Source organism: Ranitomeya variabilis, chromosome 6 (assembly GCF_051348905.1).
Source record: "Ranitomeya variabilis isolate aRanVar5 chromosome 6, aRanVar5.hap1, whole genome shotgun sequence".
In the NCBI taxonomy this organism is placed as follows: Eukaryota; Metazoa; Chordata; class Amphibia; order Anura; family Dendrobatidae; genus Ranitomeya; species Ranitomeya variabilis.
The window spans coordinates 135,539,492-135,567,374 of NC_135237.1; the positions used below are offsets into that span (position 1 = coordinate 135,539,492).

Below are 27,883 nucleotides of genomic sequence, written 5' to 3' on the forward strand. Positions count from 1 at the left end.
GTAATGAACCTAATACAATGGTACATAAATAGTTAAACAAAGACACACATGCAAAATCTGCATGCAATATCTTTAATTTAAAAAAGGGGAAAAAATGGTGTGAGCTCCCGTGCAATTTTCTGCTCCAGAGAAGGAAAGCCGACGGCTGGGGGATGATGTTTCTAGCCTGGGAAGAGGTTAATACCCATGGAGCTTCCCAGGCTATGAATATTAGCCCACAGCTATATATTTAGCCTTTACTGGTATTAAAATAGGGGTCCCCCCTAAAAAATGATGTGGGGTCCCCTATAATTAATAGTCAGAAAAGGCTATGCAGACAGCTGCGGGCTGATATTCACAGCCTAGGAAGGGGCCATGGATATTGCACCCCCGGCTACAAATACCAGCCCCCAGCCACCCCAGAAATGGTGCATCTGTAAGATGTGCCAATTCTGGCACTAAGCCTCTCTCTTCCCACTGCCCTGTAGTGGTGGCATATGGGGTAATAAACAGTTAATGTCACCTTTGATTATAAGGTAACATTAAGCCCGGTTAGTAATGGAAAGGCATCAATAAAACACCTATCCATTACTAATCCTATAGTAGTGAAAGAGCTAAATAAAGACACAGCCAGAAAAAAGTATTTTAACATTCTTAATTTCACCATACTTGCAACAATGCCTAATTCCCCGAAGCCATCGATCACCTGCAAAAAATGCAGTATCAGCCCACACACTCTCCCCCTCCCGATCTGCAATGTTTCTCGCAGGCACATCAGCAGCAGATCTTTTTTAAATCTGCCGTTTTGCTGCAGATTGGCCTGACACAATGGAAGTCAATGGGTGCAAAAATGCTGCAGATCCGCAAATAGAATTGACATGCTGCGGAAAAAAAAAGCTGCGATTCCGCTAATTTTTTTCCACAGCATGTGCACACCAAATGTCAATTTCACATTGACTGACATTGCTTATGCACTACACTGCGGACTTGATGCAATACCGAGAGTCCAAAAATGCTGCGGATCCGCATCTAAATCCGAAACGTGTGCACATAGTCTAAGGCATTGCACAAGCAATGTTAGTCAATGTGAAATTGACATTTGGTGTGCACATGCTGTGGAAAAAAATGTGCGGAATTCCTTTTGAGGATCTGCAGCGTTTCTGCACCCATTGACTTCCATTTTGTTAAGCCAACCCGCAGCAAAATTGCAGGTTAAAAAAGATCTGTGGATTTGCTACGGATGTGCCTGTGAGAAACGCTGCAGATCAGGAGGGGGGAGAGTGTGTGGGTGGATATTGTGTGCGAGGGTGGAGACTGTGTGTGTGTGGAGAAGATGTGCGGGGCTGTGTGCATGTGTTTGTGTGTGTCTGTGTGTATCTGTGGGAGTGTGCGGGGCTGTGTGAGTCTGTGTGTGTGTGGAGAAGATGTGCGGGGCTGTGTGTGTGCGGGTGTTAGTGTGTATCTGTGTGTGTGTGTGTGTGTGTGTGCAGGGCTGTGCGGGGCTGTATGTGTGTGTGTGCAGGGCTGTGTGTGTGCGTGCGGGTCTGTATGTAGGCAGGCATCGTCCGAAGGGACTACTAGTCCCATCTGGCTATGCCTGCTACAGTGACATTATGCTATTATGTTCAAGTGTAACGGAAAAAAAACCCCACATACACACATATACAGTACACATATATAGACATACAGTACGTACAACATACAGTATATACTCACCAATCACATAGTCACTGAAGCCTTTGTTCATATGTAAAAAAATGTAAAAATAATAAACCAATAGTATACTCCCTGATCTGATGTAATCCATTAAATAATGAGTGTCCCACGATGATCTCCCATGGACAGCTGTCACATCGGCAGATGCGACTGCTCTCCAGGGGCTCCAGTGATACAATGATAGAAGGTATCCTACCGCATTGTATCCCTCCGTCGCTGTGAGTACAGTATAGTTCATACTATCAATTGCAGCACCGCTGCATGGGAAAATTCTCATGCAGCAGTGCCGTAAAGTGAGAGGCCATTGTCTCCTGTCAGTATGTCACTTGAGGCATATATAGAGCTGTCACATCTCCTGATGTGACAGCACTATGGGGGAGATCTTCGTGGGACATTCGTTATTAATTGGACTGCGTCGGACCATGGAGTTTAGTGTTGGTTTATTATTTTTTCTTTTCTGCAGGTGATCGATGGCTTCAGGGAATTAGGCATGGTTGTAAGTATGGTGAAATTAAGAATATCAAAATACTTTTTTCTGGCTGTGTCTTTATTTATCTCTTTAACTGCTATAGGATTAGTAATGGATAGGTGTATTATTGACACATTGCTACAGGGCAGTGGAAAAAGAGGCTAAGTGCTGGAATTGGCGCATCTTACAGATGCGCTATTTCTGGGGCAGCTGGGGGCTGGTATTTGTAGCCAAGGGGAGAGGCAATATCCATGGCCCCTTCCTAGGCTATGAATATTAGCCTGCAGCTGTCTGTATAGCCTTTTCTGGCTATTAATTATAGAGGGACCCACGTCATTTTTTGGGGGGAGTCCCTTATTTTAATAGCCAGTAAAGGCTAAATATACAACTGTGGGCTGATATTCATAGCCTGGGAAGCTCCATGGGTATTAACCCCTTCCCAGGCTAGAAACATGATCCCCCAGCCGACGGCTTTCCTTCTCTGGTGCAGAAAATTTTGCAGGAGCCCACGCCATTTTTTTCCTCTTTTTTTAAATTAAAGATATTGCGTTCAGATTTTGTGTGTGTGTCTTTATTTAACTATTTATGTACCATTGTATTAGGTTCATTACTAAACATCAGCCTGGGTATTATATATCTATTATCTATATATCTATCATTTATCTATCTATCTATCTATCTATCTATCTATCTATCTATTATCTATCATCTATATATTATCTATCTGTCTATCTATCCCATATCTATCTATCTATCTATCTATCTATCTATCTATCTATCTATCTATCTATCTATCTATCTATCTATCTATCAATACTACATCTATCTATTATCTAGCTATTTATCTATTATCTATCTATATGTTATCTATCTATAGATCTATTATCTATTTATCTATTATTAATTATCTATCTAAATGTTGTATATCTATCTATCTATAGATCTATCTATATATTATCTACCTCCTATCTATCTATCTATCTATCTATGTATGTATCTATCTATCTATCTATCTATCTATCTATCTATCTGTCTGTCTGTCTGTCTGTGTGTAAACATTATTCTTCAATGGAGTATGTAAAATAAGAGGTTGGACTAAAATGACATCACATTTTTTTTTTTTTTAAATAATAGATCTTTATTTAGGATACAAAAGCGCAGACAAATCGACATGAAGGAACGCATGAAAATCTGCACAAAAAAGCATAAAAAATGCAGCAAAAATGCACAGATTTTTACCAGCCTTTTCTGCCAAGAGATGTAGATTCTGTGCAGAAAATTCTGCAGACAAATCTGCAACGTATGCACATACCCTTAATTTACCTGTCCCATTCTTATGTGGACATGAGAGGAGAAGGACTACCGTTTAACCTTTTACAACCAGCTATAACTTCTTTTTTCAGGTTAACCCTTTAGAGGCAACTGCGTCCTATTTATGCAAATTTACCTCTTACAATCAGCTTTGTCCTCCTTTTATAGAGTAACCCTTTAGAAGCAGCTGCATACTCTTTCAATTGCTTTGCATAATACACAGAGACATCTTATTACATGGCTGATATATAACAATATTTTGTGTGAACCAAAATTCAGGCTCCTGGTGGTGGTGATGAGGAAAAATTGTTGCCTGATTTGCATTGTGCTGATTTGCTGCAAATTTGGATGCATTTTTAAAGTAATTTACCATTTTGTTAGCTTTTGATTAACCTATGAGAAAAAGGTAAATAAATGATCGCATTATATACTATGCACCAACAAAATAATAGAAAAACAGATTATTATCTGTTTACCCTGAACCCTGACCATATCAAAGTACAAGGAACCATTTACCATTGAGATGTTGTATAGAATTGCAGTTGATATCTCTCAAAGAAGTGAATCTCAAAAGATTTTGCACTCACTCAGGTTCAGTAAAACTTGTGTCCTGTGTGAGGGAAATCATGTGTCATATTTAAGAAAAATGTTAACATTTCAGATTCTCATAATGTTTCTTATTGTGTTTTTCTCAAAAGCAATTTATCCTCTTTAAATTTTTTTGGACTGCTTAATATCTGGCAATATTAGAGTGTTCAATGCATAGTGCTCAGGGCAAATTACAGTGAAATTAGATTTGGGCAGACTGATGAGTGATGACAATCTCTGTGCAGTGCAGGGGATATGTTAGAGTTGTATTGACAAGACAACAGAAAAAAAAAAGTTAAACATAATATTCTTCATCAATTTCCCAAATACAATCACCAGAGCAGCATTGAGAAGCTGTGCTTAAATAGAATTTGTCAGTAGGATTAACCCTCCTAAGCCATCTACTGTATATGGCATGTAGGTCATAGGAAGCTGAATAAAATGATACCTTGATATCTGCAATCTGATGTCTTATTTCAGAGAAGTCCATGTTTTTCATGTAAATGAGCTGTTCAGTACATTGGGCCAGAAGTTTATCTGCATGAGAATCTGTCTTCAGAACTTATTTTAAATAGAATAGGGAGTTACCTGTATGATGTGTAATGGCCGCTCTCTGCTCTCCTGATCTCACTGCAGAGCTGTGTGTGATTATAAGGGCTCATACTCACTTGCAAGAAAAACAGACGAGTACAATCCGATAAAAAATCGGATTGCACTCGGACCAATGTTATTCAATAGGTGACATCTCATTTGCGAGTTTCTCAGCCGAAATCGGACTGAGAAAAAATTTGCAGCATACTGCGATTTTCTGCGTATCTCGGACGAGAAACGCTAATGCAAGTCGATGGGTGTGAGAAAATAATCACACAACACTCACACCATGCAACTGCTGTCTGATTTTTATGCATCGGTGTCCTTTGAAAAGCCGGCAATTCATGTCCGGCATGCAGTAAAATCACACTGACATGTTAAGAATAGATAGAATAGTTATATACACAGAAAACACATATATACAGTATATATACAGTACAGACCAAAATTTTGGACACACCTTCTCATTTAAAGATTTTTCTGTATTTTCATAACTATGAAAATTGTACATTCACGCTGAAGGCATCAGAACTATGAATTAACACAGGTGGAATTATATACTTAACATAAAAGTGTGAAACAACTGAAAATATGTCTTATATTCTAGGTTCTTCAAAGTAGCCACCTTTTGCTTTGATGACTGCTTTGCACACTCTTGGCATTCTCTTGATGAGCATCAAGAGGTAGTCACTGGGAATGGTTTTCACTTCACAGGTTTGCCCTGTCAGGTTCAATAAGTGGGATTTCTTGGCTTATAAATGGGGTTGGGACCATCAGTTGTGTTGTGCAGAAGTCTGGTGGATACACAGCTGATAGTCCTATTGAATAGACTGTTAGAATTTGTATTATGGCAAGAAAAAAAGCAGCTAAGTAAAGAAAAACGAGTGGCCATCATTACTTTAATAAATGAAGGTCAGTCAGTCAGAAAAATTGGGAAAACTTTGAAAGTGTCCCCAAGTGCAGTGGCAAAAACCATCAACCGCTACAAAGAAACTGGCTCACATGAGGACCGCCCCAGGAAAGGAAGATCAAGAGTCACTTCTGCTTCTGAGGATAAGTTTATCCGAGTCACCAACCTCAGAAATCACAGGTTAACAGCAGCTCAGATTAGAGACCAGGTCAATGCCACACAGAGGTCTAGCAGCAGACACATCTCTACACCAACTGTTAAGAGGAGTCTTTGTGCAGCAGGCCTTCATGGTAAAATAGCTGCTAGGAGACCACTGCTAAGAACAGGCAACAAGCAGAAGAGACTTGTTTGGGCTAAAGAACACAAGGAATGGACATTAGACCAGAGGAAATCTGTTCTTTGGTCTGATGAGTCCAAATTTGAGATCTTCGGTTCCAACCACCGTGCCTTTTTGCGACGCAGAAAAGGTGAATGGATGGACTCTACATGCCTGGTTCCCACCGTAAAGCATGAAGAGGAGGTGTGATGGTGTGGGGGTGCTTTGCTGGTGACAGTGTTGGGGATTTATTCAAAATTGAAGGCATACTGAACCAGCATGGCTGTCACAGCATCTTACAGTGGCATGCTATTCCATTCGGTTTGCATTTAGTTGGACCATCATTTATTTTTCAACAGGACAATGACCCCAAACACACCACCAGGCTGTGTAACAGCTATTTGACCAAGAAGGAAGAAGGAGAGTGATGGGGTGCTACGCCAGATGACCTGGCCTCCACAGCCACCAGACCTGAACCCAATCGAGATGGTTTGGGGAAATGTGGACCGCAGAGTGAAGGCAAAAGGGCCAACAAGTGCTAAGCATCTCTGGGAACTCCTTCAAGATTGTAGGAAGACCATTCCTGGTGACTACCTCTTGAAGCTCATCAGGAGAATGCAATTTTTGTTAAATATATAATTCCACATGTGTTAATTCAGTTTTGATGCCTTCAGTGTGAATGTACAATTTTCATAGTCATGAAAATACAGAAAAATCTTTAAATGAGAAGGTGTGTCCAAACTTTTGGTCTGTACTGTATGTCAGTGACACACTGACTGGGAATGAATGAAATGCTTGGAGAGTGGGAGAAAAGCTTCAGTGACTAGCGGTGACGTCACTGAAGCAGCGCTCCCTGACAGAATGAACTCATATGAACTCTTCAGCATGGTAAAATGCCAGCTGATTTTCCTATGCTGAAGAGTTCATATGAGTTCATGCCTGCAGGGAGCGCTGCTTCGGTGATGTCACCACTAGTCACTGAAGCTCCTCTCCCAGCATTTCATTCATTCCCCAGTAGTTTACAGCCGGGAACGGTCGCATTAGCAGCGCTCCCAGTTGTAAACTGTATATACCCCAGATATGGATTATGGCGTGCGACTGACTGTACGCCGGACAGGTATGGGTATATTTTTGGTTTGTTATGTTTTCATTTTTTACAGGAGATCGATGGCTTTGCTTGGATTACCAGTACAATAAAATGGTCAAACAATGTTTAGTGTTTTATTTCATTAAATGACTTTATTCTGCATTTGTGTGTGTTTATTTAACCTTTTACAAACTTTAGGATTAGTGATGGATAGGTGTCTTATTGACACCTCTCCATTACTAACCAGGCTTAATGTCACCTTACAATGCAAAGGTGACATTAATCCCTTATTACCTCATATGTCACTGCTAAAGGGCAATGGGAAGAGAGAGGCTAAGTGCCTGAATTGGCACATCTTACAGATGCGCCTTTTCTGGGGTGGCTGGGGGCAGATGTTTTTAGCCAGGGGGGAAACAATAACCATGGTCCCTCTCTAGGCTATTAATTTCTGCCCTCAGTCGCTGGCTTTCCCTCTCTGGAGCAGAAAATTGCACGGGAGCCCACTCCATTTTTTTCCGTGAAAACATACTTTCTTTAAATACATACAGATCCCAAATTTTACACACATATACTGCTAACAGTATTAGTCACTGACATATATAAATCTAATTGTTCTGCAATGGCTTACTGTATGTAAACCATGTCTCCTGTCCTGTCGGGTTCTGCAATGATTGTACAGAAGCTGTCAAATTAATTATCGGCTATTCTGCTATCTATGACATATAAAGAGATATATATATGTGTGTGTGTCACTGACATATATATATATATATATATATATATATATATATATATATATACCTATACTATGTGTATATATTTATCTATTCTGTTTTATCCTATTCTATTCTATACTGTACACGGCATCTGGCCGGCTTTTAATCTATCTATCTAATATATATATATATATATATATATATATATATATATATATATACACACAAAACAACTGTCAAATGATCTGAAAACAAAGATTATTCAACATAGTTGTTCAGGGGAAGGATACAAAAAGCTGTCTCAGAGGTTTAACCTGTCAATTTCCACTGTGAGGAACATAGTAAGGAAATGGAAGAACACAGGTACAGTTCTTGTTAAGGCCAGAAGTGGCAGGCCAAGAAATACATCAGAAAGGCAGAGAAGAAGAATGGTGAAATCAGTCAAGGACAATCCTCAGGCCACCTCCAGAGATCTGCAGCATCAACTTGCTGCAGATGGTGTCACTGTGCATCGGTCAACTATACAATGCACTTTGCACAAGGAGAAGCTGTATGGGAGAGTGATGCGAAAGAAGCCGTTTCTGCAAGCACGCCACAAACAGAGTCAGCTGAGGTATGCAAAAGCACATTTGGAGAAGCCAATTTCTTTTTGGAAGAAGGTCCTGTGGACTCATGAAACCAAGATTGAGTTGTTTGGTAATATAAAAAGGCGTTATGAATGGCGGCAAAAAAAAACAGTGCGTTGTATAGTTGACCGATGCACAGTGACACCATCTGCAGCAAGTTGATGCTGCAGCTCTCTGGAGATGGTCTGAGGATTGTCCTTGACTGATCTCACCATTCTTCCTCTCTGCCTTTCTGATGTTTTTCTTGGCCTGCCACTTCTGGCCTTAACAAGAACTGTACCTGTGTTCTTCCATTTCCTTACTATGTTCCTCACAGTGGAAATTGACAGGTTAAATCTCTGAGACAGCTTTTTGTATCCTTCCCCTGAACAACTATGTTGAATAATCTTTGTTTTCAGATCATTTGACAGTTGTTTTGAGGAGCCCATGATGCCACTCTTCAGAGGAGATTCAAACAGGAGAACAACTTGCAAGTGGCCACTTTAAGTAGCTTTTCTCATGATTGCATACACCTAGCTATGAAGTTCAAAGCTCAATGAGGTTACAAAACCAAAAAAAGTGCTTTAGTAAGTCAGTAAAAAGTAGGTAGGAGTATTTAAAACAAGAAAATGATAAGGGTGCCCATACTTATGCACCTGTCAAATTTTGTTTGAATGCAGATTGCACATTTTCTGTCAGTACAATAAACCTCATTTCAAGGCAGAACCATTACTGTGTCCAACAGTTATTAGATATATGAAACTGAAATAGCTGTTTCAAAAAAAACAATTGTTATAAAACATTAAGCTTAAGATTAACAGGGGTGCCCAAACTTTTTCATATAACTGTATATATAATATATGTTTTGAAGATTATTTGGTTTCAAAACAATGTGTACAGTTGTATTTTACAATGCGATTTTAACATGAGCTTTTACATACAGAGAACTGCTGAATATAAAACCTCATGTTAAAATCGCATTGCATACGTATTGTATACGCATGTCATATGGATGATCCATGGAAAAATTGCATGAAAATCGCATTACACTCGCATGACCCTCGCATAGCACTCGTCTGTTTTTTTCAGTCAGGACATCGGACCGTTTTTTTACTCGCAAATAGGTATGAGCCTAATTGACACATCTGGAGGTTCCTCTCAGCTTCAACTTCCATCCCACAGACATCCAATGTTAAAATATAGTTATGTTACAGCAGAGCTGTGAGAACTGCAGCAAATGTTTTTGTTTTGAGAAAAAGTTCAGTTCTACTGTTCTGTGTTAGTTACTTATCTCACACTGGTAATGGTCCCTCTTATTAAATATAAGCTCTGGAGGCAGATTCTCATACAGATCAGTGTTAGGCCCATAGTCCTGAACAGCTCATTTACATGTAAGAAATCATGCATTTCTCTGGAAGAAGACAGTGGATCCCAGCTATCAGGGTACTACTGCATTCAACTTCCTATGATCTACATGCCAAAATTGACAGCTTCGAGGGATTTATCCTAATAATAGATTTAACCATGAAAGTATGAGAAACAGCTCAGTTTTTCTTGCCTCTTTGAACCTTTGGAGAGATAATATTTGAAAAATTAGTGGTTATTTTTGTGTATAGTAGGTCTTTATATAGAATAGGGTGTGAAACAACCCAGAATGGATATAAAAAGAACCCATCTGCTCTCTAAATATGTCTGTTTTAGAAAATGCATTAAATTATTATTCTGAAGAATCTTTTCTTCTAACTACATTGTACCATTGCCCATTTATTTCTCTAAGAAATGTATGATTATAATGACAACTGGGTGTTACCATTCTAATTGTTAATGGGGTGTGTACTTGTGTAGTCTAATACTGGTAGTACTGCATAGACAGTCTCGGAATGTGTAAAGACACACCCTTAGATGGTAACACCCAGTTGTTCATGAATTCATAGATTTCTAGGACTCTTAAGGAAGGAAAAGCACAATGCAGAGTTCTAAGAAACGATGCTTCAGAATAGTGCTGAGCGAGTATACACGTTGCTCGGGTTTTCCCGAGCACGCTCGGGTGGTCTCCAAGTATTTGTGACTGCTTGGAGATTTAGTTTTAGTCACCGCAGCTGCATGATTTACAGCTCCTAGACAGCTTGATTACATGTGGGGATTCCCTAGCAACCAGGCAACCCCCACATGTACTCAGGCTGTCCAGCAGTCGTAAATCATGCAGCTGGTTAACAAAAACTAAATCTCCTGAGCACTAACAAATACTCAGCGCTCACCCGAGCAACGAGTATACTCGCTCATCACTACTCTAGAACTGTTATATTATGGGGATTACAATTATTTTAAAAAACAGACCTGTCAGGACAGTTGACAAGTTCTCTTTTAAGCAAATTCAATCTATTTTATACATTTCCCGGCAATGACAGTAACATCAATCAGCTAATTTCTTCCAATCACTTCCATATGTCATTCTATCTTTTAAAAATAAAATGACTGAAAGCTGCTGGTTATTGAATGATGTATATAATTAAGTGCAGTAATTGATGCTAATACATCTAAAACAGCTTGAAAGGGAAGATAACCCCTGTATAGATTGACTTTGCAATTCGCAAAATGATCTTAAGGAAATTGTCTAGATAAGATGACCTATGCCTCGTTTCTATCCAATTTCCTTTTGCTCAGTTCTGTATGGTGTAGGTAATTTTATTTAACAATGGCAGGTTGCTATATTTCACATGGCTGCTTTAGTTCTATTGAAGCCGACACACATAAAAAAAAAATCTAAACTCCAGATTCCCAGCTGCGTTGGCTTTTCATTTTGGATGAAATCTACTACAAGGCTCTGGGAATCCCACTTTTTCCTCACAATAAGACTTCCTTTTATTCTTGCAGAGTATGCAGGAACCATGACAGATACAAGAATATTTCCTCAAAGACCCATCACTCCTGGACATGTACTGCATGTTTGATACTTGACAAAAGAGAGGGATGAGAAGCAAGTGACGAGAATTTTCATTAAATTCTAGCGAGTTACAATAATGCTTCAGGATGAGAAATGTGTGTGTTTTTAATGATATTCTGTCAATTAAACAGATTGTGAAAGCTCTTGGTGACAAAATGATGAGCAATCTAGATTTCCAGTGCGGACCATTTTTGTTTCGAAGAATGAGGAAGATACAATAAAGCACAAGACAAAAGACGTGAAAATATTTCTGTAAGGAGGTTGATTAAATGTGACAGGTATCTTCACTGCAAAATGAATGATAATGTGGAGACATAGCGAAGATACAAATCATTCCAAGTGAAATCTTTACTGCGAGAAAAGGAAATCATTTGTAACATTCTTCAAAGTAAGCGCCGCTTTCACCGCTTAACCATGGATTAGCTATTTTATAAAATATTGATTGACCCATAGGCAGTGGATTATTTGAATAATTTACAACTTGTCTGAATAGTATAGCACTCTAAAACATTGTATTCCAGAAGCGACGATTAAAAAATAAATACAGTTTTACTGAATTTGCTTTCCAGTTTGTTTGGATTTATCATTCTGCTGGACTTCAATTGATTGCAATCATTGAAGACCATTTTTTTTACCTAAATAGACCCAAACTTCTGTTGCAGTTCTCCAAATCCCCTGCATAGCTATATACAGTGGCTTGCAAAAGTATTAACCCCCTTTGCATTTTTCATGTTTTGATACCTCACAACCGGGAATTTCACTGTTTTTTTTGAGGGTTTGCATCTGTTCGTGTAAAGAACATGCCTACAATTGTGAACATTTGGTTTTCTTTTTATTGTCAAGCGCAACAACAAATAGGACAAAATAACTGAAAATGTCAGTGTGCATAATTATTCACCCCCCTAAAGTCAGTACTTTGTAGAGCCTCCTTTTGAGGCAATTACAAATCGCTTTGGATAAGTCTCTATGCACTTTCCACATCTTGCCACTGGGATTTTTGCCCATTCCTCAAGGCAAAGCTGCTCAAGCTCCTTCAAGTTAGGGCTCTTTCACACGTCCTGATATTTCCGGTACTTGAAAAACCAGAACGGGAGCTATCCGTGTCCGTGTGTCTGTGTGTTACATATGTGTTCCATACATGTGGAATCTGTGTGCCACATCAGTGTGACACCTGCATCTGGGAAAAACAGTACAGCTCACGCTGTTCCCAGATACCGAGTGCTGAAGGCAGCTCTCATCATTGTCGCCTGGTCTCCCTGAGATCAGTGCAGAAATATGTCACACAAGCCCTAGGAGAGCCACTGCCGACAACGCTGGAACAATGCCCACACCAGAGGTTTAAGTGTTATTATTTTACTGAAGGGAAATATAATAATTGAGAAGTTTTCAAGTGCAAACTTTTGGTGAATCAGGGTCTAAAACACTGGACCAACAAAGCCATAGCTGGGCTCTGACCAATGCTGTTTACCATTTAGATGCTGCTGGGTCACCGTGGGAGCTGTCGGCATGCTGATGAAGGCCCCCTCACTGCCATCTTGGAACTCCTGTGAAGCTCAGCCACACCCTGAGCATCACTGGAGACTGATTGCTATACTAAGGTATTACATTAATTAGTATAAGTGATTCGACTATCACAGGTTAAAAAAATTAAAAACTGTAAATGTTTATAAAACTCAAATTACCCCTTTTTTCCATGAATAAAAGTAAAGTCAATTGAAAAAAAATCATATATTTGGTATCACTGCATTCATAACAATACTGAAAAAACACTTGGCACTCAGAAAAATATTTTGCAAGTTGATTATTCCATTTATTTGTGCATCCAGTTTAGAAAATGAACGTTTTCGGTCCATACATCAGACCTTCATCAGAAATGCCTTTTTTAACAAACTGGTAGATTTAATGTGGAAGGGTATATCAAGGCCTAAACAGGCCAAAGCTGGGTGACCCGGGATACGGCAGAGAGGCCAACAGCCAGGTTGCCTCACTATGCCTGAAGAGGTGGTATTGAGTAAAGGCGCCGATCCGCTGCTATGAGTAGCACTTGAAACACCGGCTATGTGGCATGAAGACTGGAAGTCCCGGGACACCCAGCTTTGGCCTGTTTAGGCCTTGATATACCCTTCCACATTAAATCTACCAGTTTGTTAAAAAAGGCATTTCTGATGAAGGTCTGATGTATGGACCGAAAACGTTCATTTTCTAAACTGGATGCACAAATAAATGGAATAATCAACTTGCAAAATATTTTTCTGAGTGCCAAGTGTTTTTTGAGTATTGGATTGAGGGGCTGGAAACCCGACTTGAGCACCACACAGGAACCTTGAGTGCCGTGTGCATTTTTCATTAACTGCATTCATAACAGTCTGGTCTATCAAAATAAAGAATTAAGTAATCTGTATGGTAGATGACAATAGAGAGGAAAAAATAAAAACATCAAAATTGCGTTTTTTCAGGCACCACATCGCCCTAATAAATGCAAGAAAAAGCCATCAATACATTGTATGAACCTTAAATTGGTATCAATAAAACCTGCAGCTCTCCTCATACTGTTCCATAGATGGAAAAATAGAAATGTTACGGGTCTGCCGCATTGCACACATATTTGTGGTCATGTGCTGGCTAGTCTTTATCCGGCTTCACTCAATAGAAGAGAATTGAGAGAAGACTAATTGGCATGTGACCACGAATATGTAGATCGCATGCATGCAATTAAGGGACCAGCCACCCGCACAGGAAATACAGGGAACTGTGACAGTGAGTGAAATATGACATGTCACTATTCACTTGTCTGTAGTCAGAGTGTCTACAGACTTTTCTTTGGAAACCCGCTTTAAGGTATTACAGCTTAATTTTTAAAGGCGCATTTTTTGAGTTCAGCTTTAGCTTTTAACTCCCCTTTAACTATATCATCTAGTTTTGTTTAATTATAATGAAAATCAAACATTATCAATGATGCTTTCTGTACACTTACCTCAAACCACTGCCCATGTGACTGCATTTTCAGAATAACACAAGGATCTGGCTTGGAGAGGGCATCTCTGTCCAATATGCCTTTGCAAGATACTCTCAATTCCACCTTGGTGAGACATGGACTGTTGAAGATCCCAAGGGTATTGGCTGCCGATTCGTATATGTTGCTCATTTTTTTAATAGTATACCTAAATAAAGAAAATGTACGTTATTTTTAGAATCACCACTTTCTGTTATATGCTTACATAGATAATACTATCTCAAATGTCCATCAAGTTCAACCGAGGGATGGGAAAGGACAAAGAGAAAGGGCACGTGCACAACTACAATGGATGAACCAGTCTTGCCCAAAAGAGCTAATCTTTCCCTCATGATCTCAATTGTTGATCTGCTGGACTAACCATCCAGAAAAGTACCTTACATATTTACAAAAGCATTTACATTATACTGTATGTGTACTATGCATATGTCTACCGCTATTCTACTACAAATGTAGAAAAATAGCAGCCTGGTCCTGTAATCTATGTTTACTCCCATTAGCCAATAAAACAGCATTGTATTAAAAGGATTGGGTACGGTACTTTAAATCAATCAAGTTTTATAGTCATTTTCACAGAAATTGTTGTGTTTACATGCACGGCGTCCCTTCTCGAGGGAATTTGTGAACAACATCAGAGACAACAAGATCTGAACAAGCCGTCAATCAAAAAGCAATCATCTGTTTATGGGAAATAGATGATCTTCGACAAATTTCTAAATAGCACCTGGAGAAATTAACTGGATGAAGGAAAGGCTGAAAAAGTATATTTATGAAGAAAGGATTTTAGAATAAACTGTGGTTTAGAAATGTTCAAACCGCATTCTATTAAAAAATGATTTTCCTTTTGGTGGCAACTTAATTTTTTTTTACTTTTTATACAAATTAAAGGGGCATCTCAGTCATTCAATATCTGGCCCTATGCAGCAGCCACAGATCGCAAACAATGCTGTCCAATATTATTTGTGCAATTGTCATCCACATCTGTAGAAGTTATGCAAGCAAGGTATATCATCCATGCTCAGCTATTTTCATAGTCCCAACCATCTGTGACTGCGGCATAGATTCCTCTCAGTAATGAAGTAACATGTAAAACTTTGGACACCCCTGAAAGGGCTACAGTTACAAATGACATGTATTCTTTGTATTTTAGGCCCCCAAAATATACAGCTCTGGCAAAACTTAAGAGACCACTGCAAAATGTTAAGCTTCTCTGATTTTTCTCTTCATAGGTATATTTTTTTAGTAAAATGTAAATTGTTCTTTTATTCTATAAACTTCTGACAACATGTCTCCGAAGTTCCAAGCAATGCATTTTGCATTGTTTCCTGAAAAGAAGAAATGGTTAAAATAAATAAAACAGTGCTTTCACAGACCTCAAATAATGCAAAGAAAACAAGTTCATAATCATTTAGAAACAACAATACTAATGTTTTAACTCAGGAAGAGTTCAGAAATCAATATTTTGTGGAAGAACCATGAATTTAATCACAGCTTTCATGCGTCTTGGCATGCTTTCCGCCAGTCTTTCACACTGCTTCTGGTGCAAAAAATGTAAGCAGTTCTTCCTTGTTTGACGGCTTGTGACTATCCATCATCCTCTTGATTACATTCCAGAGGTTTTCAATGGGGTTAAGGTCTGGAGATTGGGCTGCCCATGACAGGGTTTTGATGTGGTGGTCTCTTAATTTTTGCCAGAGCTGTATATTGTCATTTTTAACATTTTAAAAATTACAAAAATGAAAATGGGTCGATGCAAAAGTTTGGGCACTTTGCATGGTTAGTACCTAGTAGCACTCCCTTTTGCAAGTATCACAGCTTGTAAACGCTTTTTGTAGCCAGCCAAGAGACTTTCAATTCTTGTTTGAGATATATTCATCCATTGTTCCTTGGAAAATTCTTCCAGTTCTGTGAGATTCCTGGGTCATCTTGCATGCTCTGCTATTTTAAGGTCTAGCCACAGATCTTTAATGATGTTCAGATCAGGGGACTGTGAATGACATTGTAAAATCTTCAGCTTGCACCTTTTGAGGTAGTCTGTTATACATTTGTAGAAGCCATCCTCTTTTCAACTTCAGCTTTTTTCCAGATGGCATTATGTTTGCATCAAGAATTTGTTGAAATATTATTGAATCCATTCTCCCCCTTACCCATGAAATGTTGCCATGCTATTGGCTGCAACAAAACCCAAAAGCATGATTGATCCATCCCCATGCTTAATGGTTAGCGAAAGGTTATTTTCCTGAATTTCTGTGCTCTTGTTTCACCGCACATACCTTTGATCATTGGGGCCAAAGAGTTCTACTTTAACCTCTTCTGTGCACCGGACTTGCTTCCAAAATGGTTCAGGATTGTTTAGACGTACTTTTGCATACTTCTGACTCTGAATTTTATAGTGAGCACACAAGAGAGGTTATATTCTGACAACTATTCCATGAATGCCGTATTTGTGCAGGTGTCTCTGAACAGTAGAACAATGTACCACAACTCCAGAGTCTGCTAGTTTTCTGAAGGTCTTTTGCAGTCAAGCGGGGGTTCGGATTTGCCTCTCTAGCAACTGTCACTGAAATTTTGTTTGGTCTTCCAGACCTTATCTTGACCTCCACTGTTCCTGTTAACTTCCATTTCTTAATTACATTTCAAACTGAGCAAAGAGCAGCTGGAAACCTCTTTGCTCTTTCTTATAGACTTCTCCTGCTTTGTGGACCTCAAGCATTTTCATTTTCAGAGTGTTAGGCAGCTGCTTAGAAGAACCTATGGCTGCTGTTTTTTGGCACAAGGTTAGAGGAGGCTGGGTTTTTAACAAGCTGGGAAATTTGCATCACCTGGACTTTCCTAACGATGATAGTGAACAAGCCATAACCCTAACAGGCTAACTAAGGTCTGAAACCTTGGTCAAAGTTATTTGAGCACACAAACCTTCAAGGGTGGCCTTAATTTTGCATAGGCTCATTATCCATTTTGTAATTTTTAAAATGCAAAAATGACAGTATTTTTTGCTGTTGCTTAAAATACAAAGGAAATGTGTCATCTTTAACTTTACACCTTTTAGCGATCACTTCATCTTCAACTTGCTTAACTGTTCACAATAACAGTAATTTTGAGCATGGGTGCCAAACTTTTACTAGCCATTGTAAATGCCTAGGAAGGAAACCCCTTCTTTAAAGATTTCTACCCATGGCACAACCTTGTGTTCAAAAGCAAAATGGCAATATATGAAACATGTACAGTTCCTTTACTACAGTTATACATTACAACTTAACAGGGGTAGACACAGACAGAAGAGGGCCCCTGTGCAAGATCAATGTATGGGCCCTCTGTAGTCCAATAGCTCATCATAATGCACAATTCCACATGCTTTGGAGATGGAAATAAACCCCTGCACAGGTTGCACCAGTGGTGTGTCCGCCCCTGCAATCTAAGTACTCTGTCGTACAGGCTCCAACAAACTCTGTATATATACAAAGCAGAAGTAGCATGCCACACATTTGAAGATCTGTAATATGGCTATGTGCATGTGCCCTAGTAGCGAGAATCAGAAAATATATACCGTAAGTATTGCAATACAGCAGTTTGGCAAAATTAATTTTAATATTTACCCAGTAAAAAAGTCTATTCAGTATTCTTTCCCATATGGACATAACACAAAAACTGAGCTTGGTTTAAGTTGGTATATATGCAGCACATAAAAGCATGTTCACATTGGCCATAAAGCATACAAAAAATACAAGAAGCAAAATGAACATAAACCCTGCTGTAACTAAATCAGTAAAAAGCAAAAGAGCATTTAAATAACACAGGGTTCATAGTAACACTGTTTTTTTTATCAATAATAGCATAAAAGCCATCCCACCATCAGCAGGATGACCCTATGCTGTCTAATATTCATTTTGTTTCTTGTAGGTGTTTGTATGCTTTATGGCCAAAGTGAACATGTGTTTATGTGCTGCATGTATACCAACTTAAACCAAGCCCAATTTTTGTGTTTTTTTTCTTTGTATTTTTGCATTTTGTGCAAGCAGGGGTGTGGCCTCCCTCCCTTGAGCTGGAAATTACATTTAAAAGCTTCCTGAGGTTGGTGTCCACAGGTCAAGACCTGGTCCTTTGTCTGCCCTTATTCACACACTGAGGTCTACTCTGACACATGGTAAGGTTTTTAATATTAGACACCATAGGACCGTCCTGATCAGGGTCCCCTTGTCGAAGGTAGGATGGCTTTTATGTTATTTTTTAAACCAAAAACAGTATTACTAAGAACCCTGTGTTATTTATATGCACTTTTGCTTTTTACTTATTTAGTTACTGCAGGGTTTATGCTCATTTTGCTTCTTGTAGGTTTTGTATCCCATATGGACACAGCCAAGCTGGCACAGACATAGAAACTGGTAATGATCCGTAGGAAAAAAAGATATGCAAATTAACTCTCCTCAAAATGTCTGTCAAAACTCTGTCACTTAATTCATATTAATTGCTTGAAAAATGAGTGACCTGCCACTAGTGACAATTTTCTGGACCTTGATATGCCAATTGGAAATCTGTCCGAGTGTGCTGGTCTAAAGGGAAATAGCTCTGTTGTCTGTTCTGCTGCCACTAAGTTCATTATCTCCTTGACCAGTACTGTTCACATCATTAGAGACACAAGTCAGGATGGTTGAACTCCAGAGACTGACTGGATCCATTGTGAGCACGGGCATAAGAAACAGGGACTATTTTCCAAATTAGAATATTTAAGACATAAATTAACTGCATGTGAGAAATATATAAAAAGAGGCATGGAATTAATTTCATGTAATAAGTGTGTTGTAACCATTTTTTTTAATAAAATGGTTAAACTATTAGGATTATCCATTCTTATAAGACTGTCCACCGGCAGATAGTTTCACTCCTCACCTTTTCAAATAAATGGGTAACCACATATTACATAGTGGAACTGAATGAAATCCATTATTTCCACGGTTATTTGAGTCAAATAGAAAAACTTCAAATTCCAGCTTCAAAAGTCCTCTTCCAAAAAACAATTCTTTATAGATAAATATAGAAATTCATAGCTTCTATCTTTAACACAATGAACAAACATGGTTCAAGGTTTTAATCATTGCACAGTATATATAGTACATAGTATATAGCACTGCAATATATAATACAATCAATCAAATGATCACAACTTCAAGTCCACTAGAGGAAATAAAAAAAAGTAAAAAGTGATAAAAAAAAATTAAAATGTAAAAAAAGTAATCACACACCTTTCCACAATGCAAAAATAATGAACACATAAGAAAAATAATCATATTTGGTATCACTATGCCAGCAAAAATCAGATCTCTCAAACTATATACTTAAACCAAACTATAAATGCCAAGAAGCAAAAAAGAAAAACTACAGAATTGGAATTTTTCAGTTGCTGCACCTCCCCAAAAATGCAATATAAGGTGATCAAAATATTATATTGTCCCTCAAAATAATACAAATGAAAATTAAAACTCGCCTTGCAAAAAAACAAGCCCTCACACATCTTCATTGATGAAAAATAAAAAAGCTACAGGTGTCAGAAACTGGAGACACAAACCAAATTTATTATTTTTTAAAGTACTAAAGCATAAAAAAATCTAGTTTGTTTAGGTAACAGAAACATATTGATTTCTAGAATCGTGTTTCCAGGTCAATTTTACAGCACACTTGAATGCCATAAAAACAACACCCCAAATAACAATCATGGAATAGCAATTTTTTTCATCCCTTCATACAACTTGGAATTTATCTCCTAGTTTTCAGTAAATTATATGCTAAAATGAATGGTGTCATTCAGAACGACAACTTTTCCTGCAAAAAACAAGAATCATAGGCTATGTTAACTGAAGAATAAAAAAGTTAGGCGCTTAGAAGAAGTAAAGTAAAATAAAAATTAAACTGCAAAAATATAAATTGGGGCCGTTGGTAAGGGTGCTTCTTTCTATCCGTATAATCTTTTTTGAATAAGTAAATATTAACTCAGATCATTTCTTTAAGTTTTACCTGCATGAATATATTCATACGTATAACACATATCTGCCTACTCCATCTGAAAATTATATATTTCTTGTGTCATGCACAGAACCTGGTGAATGAGCAAAATAGTACTCTAGAAAGTCGGGAAATTCAGTTCAGTGCGAAATCCAGTGATTGTATTTTCTAACTTTATTACAAGGTCATGTTCATGCAAGCATCCCATTAAAACTCCAACTTGTTTTGAACAGCTAGTTATTATGTATGGCTTACACAAGAGGAAAAAAAAAGTGAAGTTGCACCAGTCTTTCAAAATGTGGGTGGGGTCATCCAAATCCACTGGCAACTGGATAATATTATATAGGAGAAAAAGAGGTGGCACTCTAAACATAGAAAACAATGTGGAAAAAAATGTATTCTATGGCAAAGGTAAACAACATTTTGGCTTGAGGCTCACATCTTGAGCAGATATGTTTTGTACCTTCCGTGTGGAATACATTTTTTTTTCACGTTTTTTGCTATGTTTTGAATGTGACCTCTTTTACTCCTATATATGACTTATATAAACAACTAAAAACAATTGATTGCTTTATTAACCCCTTAGTTCCTCCTTCCAAAAACCTATCCAGTCGTAAAGTACAAAATACTACTGTGATGTGATAGTGAGTGAAATATGAAATGTCACTATTCATTGGTCTGCAGTAAAAATGTCTGTAGGATTATCATTGGAAACCTGATTAAAGGTGCTCCAGCCTGTTTTTTAAAGGCAAATTTTTGAGTCCAGCTTCAACTTTTAAACTCCAGTTCAACTCTATTAATTCTTAAGTTTCACATAGTTTTTATTGAATTTTATGGTATGAGGAAGTGAGGGAAACCATATACGAGGGTCATTGTGTCCCCCAGGATGTGCATAGAAAAATACTGAACCCTCTTGAGAGCATTGCAATTACAGCCACAGCTGTGCTTACAATGCAAAATAAAAGAGCGTGGACTTGGTCTAGCTATTTGACCAAGTCAGATTTAGGAAAACCTGGCATGGGCTTTCATTTTTGGAGAGATATGTAGGAAGGAAGTAGGACGGATCTCTCCCTCCACTCCAGGTCTTGGGAGCTCCCCATGTCCAAGATTCCCATTTAAACTTACAGTTAAGTTTTGGGTATGTCAGTATTGGTTTACAAGAATAACAGCAGGAACAGGTCTGTGTGAGACTGAAGACAAAAGACAAAAGACTTACTGGTACTTCCAAGCTAGTGTGAACAGATGCATACTAGGAGCAGCCACCTCCATATGCAATAAACAAAAAAAGTTGCACTCTGTATTGCTAAAGCATGTCAATATGAAATATGAATAGCAATACTGCTTCTGGATAATAAGAACAAATTGAGATGCCTAGCACATAATTTGACCAATTCATGCATGCCCAGCAGCCAATGACAAGGCAGTTTCTGGACTTCTGGAAACTTACATTTCTAGTGTCAATACCTCTCTTAGACTGAATTCTGAATTTCTGGGTAGATGTGAATACCCCTCTTTAAAGCCTGAATTTATGGGTAGGTAAGATCCTGTTGCAATTAAAAATCACCACATGCTGGAGGTAAGAGTGCTTGTCTTTTATTTTGGATAGATCTGTAGGAAGGTACTGGGAAGGGATCTCTCCCTCAACTCTGGGTCTTGGGAGCCGCCCATGTCCAAATTCCCATTTAAACTTTCAGTATAGTTTTGGGTGTGTCAGTATTGGTTTGCAAGCATGAGACCAGAAGCTGTGTGTGTGTGTGTGTGTGTATGTATGGTCTGTGTGAGACTGAGCACAGGCCAGAGCCAGAGAAAGCAAAGCCATTGACTTTATACGAGTAATATAGTGGAGCAGTCAAAAGCAATGGATTGAGATGGACTGTTACGGATATTCTGGCTGTGAACTGGAGGATAATGTTTGACTTATTTTTGTAAGTTGCCAAAAAAAGACATTTAAGTTGAACTATCCTGGGTCACTGTCTCCTTACTGCACCGTAGTGAAAGCTGCTGCCTTACATATGGTGGAAAATGTGAGCAGTGTGAACTAAGGCATAACCCAAAGAAAGCTGCTTGCCCATGGGCAACATGGAGGAGCTGCTGAAGCAGTTGGTCCTCACCAATGCTCAGCAGAAGAAGTTTCAGCAGCAACAACAGGAGCAGCAGACTAACAACCTGGTTCTGCAACAGATTAAGGCCCTGCAAGAGATGCCCCCACCATGAACCCCTATTCATTGCAAGGCCTGAGAAGGTCAGCGCTGAAGATGAATCCAAAGGATGACAATGAAGCTTTCCTCACTGTGTGTGAACACACAGCAAAGCAGGACAGCTTGATGATTTCTGAGTGGGCTGAAGTGTGGCCCATTCCTGATGGGAGATCCCCAGAAGGGTTACTCTGACTTCAGCCAGGAGGCTGCCCAGGACTATTGGAAACTCTATGGTGAGGTCCTTGCCCAGCTGGGGGCTAATGCGTTTGTACGTGCTCAATGACTGTAACATTGCTCTTTTAGGGAAGCCTGACCTGCTAGTTCTTAGGCATATGACTTGATAAATCTAGTAAAGGAATGGCTACAGCCTGAAACCTTGAGCCCAACCCAGATGGTGAAGAGGGTAGTAGCTGACCGATTGGTGCGAACTATGCCGGTAGCCAAACAGTGCTGGGCGGGGCAAGGGGATTGATGCTACTGCACATACGCCGCTGCTGGAGCCATTTTGAAAAAGTTTTTACCCTATAATATATGCATTATACGATGCATGCTACTGCGCATGTGCTGACACCATTTCGCTGAATGTAAATTTGTTTTTTTTCTAACCCCACAATATTATATGCATTATGTAAAATAGGAGGCAGGGCACTAATGGATCAGTGACCTGGCATAAGCCCATACAGATGAATATGTAAGCAGAACACCACATAAAGCCATATTCACAGGCCGCCCTAAAGCACGAGAATCTCATTAACTGAAAATTGCAAATAAAGATTAAACAACAACCAAAAGACGGATTTTATCAACCAAGGTGTCATTTTAATCAGTGTAACAGCGCAAAATTTTGCTGACATTTTCACTTTAAAAACAATAAATATCACATGAAACTAATGTACAGAAACAAAAAGTATTAGGGAAAAAGATCTCAAAAAAAACATTTTGCATTAAAAAATACTCATAGAGTAAATATTAATATTGGTCCACTGTACTGTGTGCTGCACTGGACTTTACAAGTTTCTGGACTGAATGACAATATGTTAGGGAAAAACTAGAAAAAAACATGAAATGAGTTCTTTTTATTGGAAATAGCACTTGTAGGAATATCTCAGTTTTGTGAAAATAAAATAAAATAGTATCCATCAATGTCACAGTGATTCCAGCAAGAACTTTAATCTCCTAGTTGGTAGCAGGGTATAAATGAACTTGAGGGCTCTGTTAAATTTAGCTGATTACAACTTGGCTTAAATTTGGGGTTTTCTGTGAATTACCCGTGTCCAGCTCGCTCCCAGATAAGAGATGTAAACCAGTCATTTCACACTCCGGTACAGAGCAGGATTCATATTAAATCTTGATAGTTGTATTTTCACTTGGGTAATGTTCCTTTCCCTCCTAGTTTTCTTCTGTAAGTTCTGTTCTGATTTCTATCTTGGTGACATATTATTATACTCTATGTTGTACTTCTAACTCAATCATTTTTTCGTTTAACTGGAATATGGGAAAATCCTGCTGGTCTTATTTTATGTGGCCACAATAGACACATCCATCAGTTTATCGAAAAAAGCTCATTGAATTATCATGTACACTGTAAAGTAATTCATAGCTTTGACTGGATAAGGAAAAGTTTGGTAATTTACTGGAAAGTGATACATTTGAAAAAAAAGTTTTTGTGTGTTCAATAGGGTTGAGAGAGCACTAAAAAGCTTGGATGCTCGTTACTCTAATCAAGCAATTTTTAATGCTCGGATGCTCGTTTTAAGTAATGAGTTGTGACAGGGTCACTGGCAATGTGTGTGAGGGGAGATAGGTATCAAGAAGATTGCTATCTATGTGTACCCCGAGCTGGTAGATCCCCACAGTCAGGCTGGAGTCACACTACCATAAAATACGGACGAGTGCTATGTGATAAAAAATTGTATAGCACTCGGACCAGTATTTCTCTATGGGGCAGCTCACATCACCGTTTTTATCCTCGGCTGAGTCTCGGCTCACTCGCACCCATATAAGCCTATGGATGCGAGTGAGACAACGTACATCACTCGGATATCATCCGAGTGATGTGCGATATACGCTGACCCTGGCAATGGAGAAATTAATTTCTCTGCCTCCTTCGCAGCTGAGCTCCGATCCTCTCTGTGCGAGAGGCTCGGAGTACAGACGCATGACACTCAGCTCCCGCTTGCAGCAGACCAGGAGCCGAGGGTCATTAGCATCGGATGCCATACACTCATCTGACACATGCCTCATATGGACTGTGCTATGCATTTGGTTTCTTTCCCTGTTTTTCCAGAAAGGCCATATTTTCATATTAAACCATGAACTAGTTTGTGCCGTGTTTTTATATATTCCAGCAGAAGAAACATTCCTGTGTCTACCTCTGTAAGCAGCCAAGTCAGTACCACAGAGTATAATGGGAGTCAAAGGGAAATAGGAGCGTTTTTCTGGCAGACCCTACAAGAAGATCTGGGGGGGGCAGTGAAAACGTTCAAATGGATGAAACAAGTGCTAAATGGAAGGAAAACAGCATGTGGAAGACCCCTGAAAACATCTCTGACTCCAGATCACTGCTGAGAACAATGGTGTCACACTTTTAATCCACTCTAAGGACTGACAAAAAGCATTCACAATCGACGAGAAATTGGAGTTTACAGGAAAGAAAATGTTAAAAAGCATTGTTTCCTGTATAATGACTTGTATATAAGGCAAAATTTAAAAAGGATTTAAACAAAAATAATAATTGAAGTAAACCAAAATTGAAATCTTTATAAAGCAAATTGGAAATTTCAGTGTAATTTATGAAAGAAGGAAGAACTGCCAAAAATTGAATGGAAGAGGGACTCAGATACACTCTGTATTAGACATAAAGGAAGACCTCATACACATTCTGTTCAAATTGTCATGTAGTGGAACTCCTAGACTCATAAATAGTGTTGAGCGATACCTTCCGATATTCAAAAGTATCGGTATTGGATTGGATCGGCCGATATCCAAAAAATATCGGATATCGCCGATACCGATACCCGATACCAATGCAAGTCAAAGGGACACAAATATGGGAACGTAAATAAGCCCTTTCTGTCCTTCTATATGCTATTCCGGAGGGGGGAAGAGTGTGGGCGGTGCATGGGCAGTAGGTGGGTGGACACTGTGAGTGTCTGTGTGTGCGGGCGGGGTGTGTGCGGGCCTGCCAGGGATGCGTACCTGCCTGCCGGGGCTGTATGTGGGCTGCCCGGGCTCTATGCAGCGTGCCGGGGCTGTATGTGGGCTGCCTGGGCTCTATGTGGTGTGGGGGGTCTTTGTGCGGTGTGGGGGGTCTCTGTGCGGCATGCCGGGGGTCTCTATGCGGCGTGCCGGGGGTCTCTGTGCGGCGTGCTGGGGGTCTCTGTGCGGCGTGCCGGGGGTCTGTGCGTGTGTGCAGGCATCGTTTGATGGGACTATAAGTCCCATCGGACGATGCCTGCTACACTGACAGTGATTGACACATTAGCCAATGATGGGACAGTAGTAGTCCCATCATCCGGCTAATGTGTTGAATGAAAAAAAAATAACCCATACATACTCCATACATACTCCATACATACTCCATACATACATACTACATACATACTACATATATACTACATACATACACATTACATACATACATACAACATACTACATACATACTACATACATACATACATACTACATACATACATACTACATACATACTATATACATACTACATACATACTACATACATACTACATATATACTACATACATACTACATACAGTACATTCATACATTACATACATGACATACATATAGACATACAGTACATTAAACATAGAGTTCATACTCACCATTACTTGTCACTTTGATCCCCGAAGCCAGTGTCAACCTGTAAAAAATATGAAAAACACAGTGTCCCACGACGATCTCCCGTGGAGAGCAGCAGCATCAGATAATGCGACCACTCTCTAGGGGCTCCAGGAACACAATGACGGGAGGAAGGTATTCCTCTGCCGCTGTAAAAAAAAAGTCCCTAGTCTCACTTATGGCATTGCTGGGTGAGATATTTTCCCAGGCAGCAATTGCCATGAAGTAAGACTTTGAACTTTAGTAACCTCAGTGATGCACTGCAGGAGCCATTGTCTCCTGTCAGTGTGTCACTGAGGGTCCTATAGAGCAGTGACATCACCCGATGTCACTGTTCTATAGGGGAGATCGTCATGGGACACTCGTTATTAATTGGACTACGGCGGACAGGTAGTATACGGTTTATTATTTTATGCTTTTTGCAGGCGCTGAAGTATGGTAAGTATGGTTAAATGAAGAATATTAAAATACTTTTTCCTAATGTGTGCGTGTTTTATTAACCCTTTTTTACTATTGGATTAATAATGGATAGGCGTCTTATTGATGCCTCTCCGTTATTAACCCAGCTTAATGTCACCTTACAATAGCAAGGTGACATTAACCCCTTATTACCCCATATCCCACCGCTACACGGGAGTGGGAAGAGAGGGCCTAAGTGCCGGAATTGGCGCATCTTACAGATGTGCCATTACTGGGGCGGCTGCAGACTGGTATTTGTAGCCGGGGGGGGGGCCAATATCCATGGCCCCTCTCTAGGCTATGAATATCAGCCCGCAGCTGTCTGCGTAGCCTTTCTGGCTATAAAATATAAGGGGACCCCACGTCATTTTTTTGGGTCCCCCTATTTTAATAGCCTGTAAAGGCTACGCAGACAGCTGCGGGCTGATATTCATAGCAGGCTACAAATATTGGCCCCCGGCCGTCGGCTTTCCCCCTCTGGCGCAGAAAAATGCGCGGGAGCCCACGCCATTTTTTTCCGTTTTTTTTTTAAATTCAACGCTCATAAAGGCCTCTTTCACACTTGCATCGGTACGGGTCCGTCGCTATGCATCGGGCCGATGTACCGATGCACGTTGTGAAATTTGTGCATGACGTGGGCATCGGATGCAGTTTTTCAATGCATCCGCTGCCCATTCTGAAGTCTGGGGAGGAGGGGGTGGAGTTTCTTCCGCGCATGCGCGGTAAAAAATGGCAGACGCGAGGGACAAAAAAACGTTCACTTGAACGTTTTTTCGTGCCGACGGTCCGCCAAAACACGACAGATCCATTGCACGACAGACGCGACGTGTGGCCATCCGTCGCAATCCGTTGCTAATACAAGTTTATGGGTAAAAAACGCTTCCTGCGAGCACATTTGCAGGATCCGTTTTTTCCGAAAATGACGGATTGTGACGGATTGCTAAAAACGCAAGCGTGAAAGTAGCCTTAGAAACATCGGCCTTTTTATTATATATCTATGGATATATCTATCTATAGATATATTTATAGATAAATATATCTATAGATACATAGATGTATCTATCCATATATCTGGCTACTTTCACACATCAGGTTTTTGCCGTCAGGCACAATCTGGCGAGTTTTG

At 39.4% G+C, this 27,883-nt stretch overlaps 1 protein-coding gene across 1 annotated transcript in view; it reads right to left on the reverse strand.

Moving 5' to 3' along the window:
* Nucleotides 1–27,883, reverse strand: part of CPNE4 (copine 4) — an 828,774-nt gene that overhangs the window by 591,825 nt on the left and 209,066 nt on the right. Inside the window, exon 2 of the mRNA XM_077269031.1 lies at nt 14,207–14,393. Within this exon, the coding sequence (XP_077125146.1) occupies nt 14,207–14,377 (171 nt within the window). The 5' untranslated portion in view covers nt 14,378–14,393. The remainder of the gene's footprint in view (nt 1–14,206; nt 14,394–27,883) is intronic.